At 37.4% G+C, this 8,303-nt stretch overlaps 1 protein-coding gene across 1 annotated transcript in view; it reads right to left on the reverse strand.

Moving 5' to 3' along the window:
- Positions 1–331: 331 nt before the first annotated feature.
- The window catches only part of nt5dc1 (5'-nucleotidase domain containing 1), a 46,332-nt gene continuing 38,360 nt past the window's right edge, over positions 332–8,303 (reverse strand). The window contains exons 10-12 of the mRNA XM_086019214.1: positions 6,320–6,493; positions 5,641–5,806; positions 332–2,503 (exon numbers count right to left, since the gene is read on the reverse strand). Coding sequence (XP_085875340.1) covers positions 2,391–2,503; positions 5,641–5,806; positions 6,320–6,493 — 453 coding nt within the window. The 3' untranslated portion in view covers positions 332–2,390. The remainder of the gene's footprint in view (positions 2,504–5,640; positions 5,807–6,319; positions 6,494–8,303) is intronic.

Here is an 8,303-nt window from a genome sequence, read left to right on the forward strand (position 1 = left end):
GTATGTATATACCGTTTTATTTAGGTAGATAGCTATAGAGCTCCTTTAAAAGACAACAAATATAAATATATATATATAAATATATATATACTGTGTATAAATATATACTGTGTGTATATATATATATATATATACACACAGTATATATATATATATATATATACATATACACACAGTATATATATATATATATATATATATATATATACATATACACACAGTATATATATATATATATATATATATATATATATATATATATATATATATAAAATGCAAATGTTTTGTGTATTTACAGTAGGGGCTATTTTAGCCGAAACATTCAGGACAGTTTGTTAATTTAAATTTTATTGATGTGACAACAACTTACTGAATAAAAGTGAACAATTGAAAGAGAAATACATTTCTGATACATTTGCCATTTATTATGAATAATGTAATGAGTAATGGTACCGACTCCCAGTCCAGCAGGGTCTCATTCGCCATATGCTGGGTGCATTATCATGCACACAGGCGATGGCTTTATTTTCTAGTGCCCACGTACTAGGGTTGGGCGATACTGGGAATTTTGGTATCGATCTCAAGCAACAAAGAAAAGACTTGGTAGGAACTGGTGTCAAATGTGTAAAGAATGTCTTAAAAAGTCATTGATGAAGAAAATCTTTATGTTGTTTCTTCAAATGCATAGGCATCTCTCACCAGGTATCCATCTATTGTTTTTATAAAGTATGTAACATCCTTTTCTTCTTACATATACTGTACACTAACTGGCCACAACCTTATGAACATCTGCACAATCTGATGGGATGTACCAAAAAAGTGCACATTTTTCATTAACAATGAAAACAATAATAGTGATGATAAGAAGAATGGGTAGGATACAGTAAGTAATCATGTTATTTTTAACATTCAATGATCTTTTATTTAAACAGCATAGTACATCCTTTTAATAACACTTTATGTCCTTAAGATTTACATTTTACACAAAACTTCCAAAGGCAGGAGACTTATGAAAGTTATGAAAATTCATACACTAAAACATTAATTCAAAGAACACAAAAGTAACAGTGATGGCACATATACTTCTGTAACAAAACCACTTACAAACAGCCTGGATTGTGCGTAAGGGAACACGTCATTGAGGTATTCACATCTGGATGTATTTTCATTTATTACATGGATTTACAATCTTTAACACAAGCTATCAAATGAAACGAAAAGAAATTAAAAGAATCATCCTATTTAATACATGACAACATTTTCCACAACTAATTACTCTATGCAACTAGATACACATACAGTTGTTCCTTGACTTATGAGACCCAATTTACGAGTTTTTTGCGATATGAGCCAATGTTTGGCCGATTTTTTGCCTGGTGTTGCAAGCAATGGTGTGTGTGTGTGTGTGTGGGGGGGGGGGGGGGTGCATGTGTGTGTGTGTTAGTTTGGAGGCCTAATAACATCTCATACAATAAATACCGCTCCCTAGAGCCTGCTAGTTATATGCTAACACAAAATGCAAAATGCCGTAGACGGGCTACCAAAACTAGCATCAATGTTGCGTGGGGGTGCATGTGTGTGTGTGTTAGTTTGGAGGCCTAATAACATCTCATACAATAAATACCGCTCCCTAGAGCCTGCTAGTTATATGCTAACACAAAATGCAAAATGCCGTAGATGGGCTACCAAAACTAGCATCAATGTTGCAGTAGTAACCCTTTGAACAATGGATATTTGAACACAAATGGTGCAGCAACACATGCAGATGAAAATTTAATACTCACAGGCATACACATTTTTTATGCTCTGCAAAAAACGAACAATAATACTGCCAACTTACTGAGCTTCGTTGTGACCATTTTCTTCGATTGTATTTTCTTAATGTATTGTAATGCCTCCTAGTAGCCAAGGCGTGCACACCAGTGGAAACAACATAAGCCCAATTCATTAAACTGTACAGTGTTTTTATATTACACCTATAAAAAAATACTGGTGTTTTGGTGGGGTGGGCTGGAAAGCATTAACACCTTTCAATTCATTCAATGGGGAGGTACGAGTGATTTGAATTAGAAGTGTGGTCACGGAAAACAAATTAAACTCGTAAGTCAAGAAACTACTGTACTCAGACACACACCCACACTATGTTGTATTCTCACGTGTATACTAAACTACAAAACAAAATCCAAAGAGAGGCCTGATTACAGACAGATATTTTATCTTACATTACATTCACCAGGTTCTCTGAATGATTCAGGAACAGGGGTAATTTGTGCTTCACAAATGGTTTGGGGTTGGAAGAGAAACTACAGGTTCAAGTGGAGGCACAGACCACAGAGATAAAGAAAGGATGAGTCTTTTTTTTTTTTGTAACTTTTTTTTTTTTATGCTTTTCAGGTCAGACTTTTGCATCTCTTTAGCAAGGAATCTGGGGGCCTCGGAAAGTATCCGGTCGTGCATGGCTTATCAGGAGAAAACCTGGGAAACTTGTAATCCAGAGGGAGATCTATGAGAAAGAAACGTTTGAACAGTTATTCAACACATGTGCAGGCTACCTACAGCTTTAAAGGCCTACTGCTGTAAAAAAACAACAGTAAATATTTAATAGGAACAACAGTGAACCACACCTGTTGACACAGCAAGGAGTGAACTCCTTCATACGTGTATGTTGAGATTGCTGACTAAGGAGATAATTTACAAAGGCTGACCTGTTACCTTTTTACCTCAGAAAAGCCCTTTAATCATAAAGTGTTGATAAATAACACTAAAGATTATCGGCTTGAAGATTTTTGGGGGGTTTTTGGCGAGAAAGCTTAGGTGTGCCTGCAACAAATTAAAGGCACAAGATGGGGGCCAGAGACAGCTGACTTTTTCACAAAATGTAAAGTATGTGTATGTACTTATCGCTAGTGTCGGACAAAGACTTTGTACCTGAAAATGGTCACTTCAGGAGACCCAAAAAATGGCAAGTTTGTTCAACCATTAGCATTGCATCGTGAAAGAGAGCAAGAAGCCTTTTTCAACACTTTAGATAGGTCAATAATGTGTACAAATAACACCCTGTATAAATAACACCCTGTATAAATAACACCCATGCGTGTGGAGTCTGTGGACTGACCAATAGTAAAGATTATTGAAAAAATATGAAATTCACCAAATTGTGACTTATGAGATTTTGGCTGGACGCTAGCGATATACTGTATATGACGTGTTCGCTGGTGTCAGATGGAATCTGTGTACCTCCAAAATCATCACTTTTCAGGAGAGCCCAAAAACGTAATGTTTGTTCAATCACTAATATTGTATTGTCAAAGAGAGCAAGCCATTTTCAAAACTAGACTTGTTAATAATTTGTATATAGTCACTGCCGGGCAGAATCCTCGTAATGTCAAAATGACGACTTTTCAGGAAATCAAAACAAAACAAAAATCAAACAAAAATCCATTGCACACTCACATCAACACAACACCCCACTAAAGATGTTTGATCGCTAATTTGATATGCTTAAAAAAAGGAAGAAATAAAATGTACTACGCTGTCATTGATTAAAATAGTACTTAACAGAGCCCACATGAGCCAACTTTAAAATAAAAGCCACTGAGGCTATTGCATTGCCATCAATGTATTATTAAGTAAGCGTTTATTTTGAAGTTAGCCTTTGCATTGGCCTTTACATTTCACGCCAAGTTGACAACCATCAAAAGAAAGTAGAAGAAGAACAATCACCAAGATGGTTCCAAAAAAGCTTTGCAGGGCTTACGTCACCGACCTTGGGTAGTCGGAGGTCAAGGAAAGCTACTTACGCAGAAGCAGCTAGCTAACAACAGCTTATGCTGGCTAGTGCACCTCAACATGTCATGGAGTTGCTCTTAACTCAGTACCACCGCCTGGTGGTGGTGAATAAGCTACATTTCTGACAAGTGTCATGCTCACGAAGGGATGCCGAGGCGGGCAAACCGTGCTAAATGCTGAGCTAATCAAAGCTTGACCCAGCTAGCACGTTTAACGCCATAATTAAGTGTTTGGGTGATCGATTACACTTTTCACAGACGTCTGGCTAGAACGGCATTAAAGTGGACAACATCCAACTTTGAACAGCAAAATAGCAGGCAAATTAATGTGTCTCTGGATTCTGGAGAGAAAAATCATACTCGCTAAACTGAACTGGAACTGGAAATGAATGAACTTCTGTTCCAGCGTATATCAGCAATGAGGACCTCCCATTGATGCTCTCTTCAAACAAGAGAGGTGCAAGTGGAGGAGCTTGACCAAAACAGTGAAAAAGAGGGCAACTTAAAATCACCAAGATTGGCTAAGCCCACATCCCAATGAGGGCAGAACATTAGCGACTGTTGGCAAAGGTAGCAAAATGTGCGTACACATCGGGTTCGTTCAAGGTCACAAATGTTCGCAAAACGTTCGCCAACACTTTTTTTCTTGTCGCAATGACATTTTGAACATGTTCAAAATTCCCTTGTGAGAAGAAAAGTACAGGCGAACATCTGACCAACGTCTGGCGAGAGTTTAGAGAATATTTGCGCCTTTGAATGAACCCTGACGAGAATGCAACATTCACTTCCTTAGCAAATATGTTCGGCTTATAACAGTAAAAAAAAGGGGACCTTTCAACCATAATGTTTTATAGTGTATAGTGAGACTGTGTTATGGGAGCATTAAAAACATGCACCTGCACAAATGTGACCAGATAACAATGAATACCAGCAAATCAGGGTAGCGTATTATGCAAGGGTACAAAGAATAAAAATACTTTTTAAACCGTAACCCTAAATCAACTTTTTTTTAAAAGCTTTTAGCCGTATTAAAATATTCATTCCTAACCATAGCCGCCCCTCAAAGTGTTTTTTTCCTCCATTTATTCATCCTGGAGCATTTCTGCTCATTCCTCCTCTCTAAGCACCAGCCCCGCCCGATCCAAGAAATGACCAACCATGCAAACTAAACAAATGCCCACTTTCTCAAGGCAACTGTCCCTGCAACTTGAGTTCACATGCAATTTTTCTAATTTTGGTACGTCAAACATATGATAAAATGTTTCCACATACCCCATCCAATGTCCTCAAGGACTAGTCATTGCTGTTTGGTGCATTGAATAAGTTATTTTTTCAATGTAGTTTTGAGATTGTGCGAGCAGAGACTGACAAAAGTGTGTGAGACTACAGCGGAGGTGAGGTTTTGGTGAACCAGGCGTCAATAACTCATATTTCTGAAGAAATTAGATCGCCATTGTGCTAACGGTAATATATAATCATATGCAGGTCCATAATTAACTGTGGAAAGCTTAAAATAGCATGATACAGACCCTTTAAGGTTGATTTTTTTTTGGGGGGGGCGTATTATACATAGGTGCAAATTATATACGAGATATCACGGTAGATATATAGACACGTATATATTTAACCTGATGTGCAAAAAAAACGTGTGCAGCACAGTAAAAAGATCAGAGATGATTGATCACTTTAGCTGGATAAACATTGCCGTACTTTAAAAGCAACCTGTAACAGATTGTGGTCAATCCAATCAAGCTATTTTTTCTCAGTTGAACTGAGGTTTTGAAGATGGCTACTTTTATGATGCCACTCCAGATTGAGACCACTGTTTAGAGCTTTTTTTCTTGAGACCTACTTGCTATGTGCTCAACACTAGGAATGGCCATGGTGCTGTATTTGTGAATACAGTGGCAGCACCAGGTCAGTTTCTGGATCTCCTCGTCCTCTCCACCACTTCTATGTACATCAACAAAGTAGGAACCCCACTGGTTAGACATAGTGGAAGGTGACTTCATGCTTTCCTGTTGAGACAACATGCAAACCATTTGACATTTTACTCTTCATTTCCAGACTAATTAGTTGGAGCATGCATATTTTCCTTTTTAAAAATTTTAATAATGGAATTGGTTAAGGTCAGGGATGTGAAAATGCACATTTATACTACTGATGACACACTTTAATAAACCTGCTCCCATGGCAGCAGTGATTACCAAAGCATTTTACTCTCAACAGGTAAACAGTTTTAAATGGTTCTATATCAGCTCTTGGTGTGTGTGTGATATGGAACAAATTTACACACGGACTAAATTGTTAACATAAATTACAATACAATATGATTAACTACAAGAAAGCGAAACTGACAATGGACAAGATTAAAATGGGTCATTCTGATGAACTTTTGTATTATGTTTCTACAAAAAAATATTTGAACATGCAAAATCAAATACAGCAAGACTCTTGCAACACAAATCAATATGTATTGATTTATGAATTGGTGATATGGCAGGCAATGACATGAAAATAAGAGATCTTACCTCAAACTTTCCCTTTTTCTCCTGTGGCTCCACTTGGGCCTCATTGGACTTTGCTGCATCACTCTTGGGGACACCCTCCCCCTCCATTTCCTCCACTATCATCACTGTTTCCCACTTCCCAAAGCTGCTGGCAGGGAACATGTCCGACCTCATGCTATCTCCAAAATACACAACCTACAGGGTCAGCAAAAAAGCTAATGTGAAAGGATGTTTTTCTTTCAATTCTTTCACAGAACGTTTAACTGGGTGTGATAAGAGATGCACTATGGCTTTCCAAAAAACGGCACATGATAGCACTTGTTTGCACTCTGCCTGAAAGACAGCAAGCAAGTTCAAACAAGTCACATTCCATAAACTGAGCTGCAGGCACAACACACTCAGTGATTTATATATCATTAGTCAAATGGACGGTGAAATCAAGTAAGCATGCTTGAATTTTGATGAATTTTTTTTATCTGTTTTTCCCATATGTAAAAAAAACAAAACAAGGGGATTACTTAAGGGGACTGTTGAACTTTATGATACAGTTCATTTGAAAAAAAAAATACACATACATATATACATATATACACATACATATATATATATATACATATATATATATACATACATATATACACATACATACATATATATATATATATATATATACACATGCATATACACACATATACACATTTATACACATACATACATATATACACATATACATATATACACATATACACACATATATACGTGTATATATACATATATAAACACATATATACATATATATATACACTAGGGATGGGAATTTCGACTAATTTGCTCTCCGACTAGTCTAAAATGGTATTTGCGACTATTCTATAAGCAAGAAAACTTGAAATTTAATACATATTGAATTTGAAGTTTAAAATGCAAATGTTTTGTGTATTTACAGTAGGGGCTATTTCAGCCCAAACATTCAGGACAGTTTGTTAATTTAAATTATATTGATGTAACAACAACTGACTGAATAAAGGTGAACAATTGAAAGAGAAATACATTTCTGATACATTTTCCAATGCAATGCATGGCATTAATTATGAATAATGTAATGAGTAATGGTACCGACTCCCAGTCCAGCAGGGTCTCATTCGCTAGCACCATGTTAGCTGCATTATCATGCACACAGGCGACGACTTTATTTTGTAGTGCCCACGTACCCATCACACTCCGCAGGAGAGCAGCCAAGTTTTCAGCTGTGTCTTTCCTCTAAGGCTAGGTTCACACCGCAGGTAAATGCGACCCAGATCAGATTTTTTTGCCCATATGCGACCTGTATCTGATTTTTTTCGGACATTTTTATGACAGTCTGAATGGCTCAATTCCGATTTTTTCAAATGCGACCTGGGTCATATGTGGTCCTAGATCGGATACGTATCCGATCTTTTCCAATGCGTTCGCGGTCTGAACGGCCAGGTCGCATAATACTACGTATACGACATTGACGAGCCCAAGATGCGCTCCGCGGAGGGAAAGTGCTGGCCGCAGGGGGATCGAATCTGCAAAGTGTTTTTGAGTAACACTATTGACTTCATATTTTACTTTATTTTAATCCCACTTGAAACATGAAGCATAAAGTGGACATTTATGGCGATCAGCCACGGTTCAGATCGATTGATTTTCACGGTTACGACGTGACGTCATCGTTAGTGATGTCTCCATCAAATGAGATAATAAAGCCTCGCCTCATAATTTCCCCCAAATACTGTATTTATTTCTACCCGTTACCTTAATCGCTTGAATGCCCCGACACGCTCGACCACATTTACTTCCGCAAACACAACGTCGGGTGTGACGTTGTCTCTTCTTCTGCGCAGGCGGGCCACTTTGTTCATACAGCAGACAAGGCAGAGGTCGCATTTTTAATGTAATATGAACATTTACACAAAAAAATACGATTTTTTTAGGGGGGCAGGGAGCAATTCTCTCTCTTGGTGCTCAGCATGTTTACAGAGGC

The sequence above is a fragment of the Filicampus tigris genome, chromosome 20 (genome assembly GCF_054856515.1).
Source record: "Filicampus tigris isolate MCC_2025a chromosome 20, RoL_Ftig_1.0, whole genome shotgun sequence".
NCBI lineage: Eukaryota > Metazoa > Chordata > Actinopteri > Syngnathiformes > Syngnathidae > Filicampus > Filicampus tigris.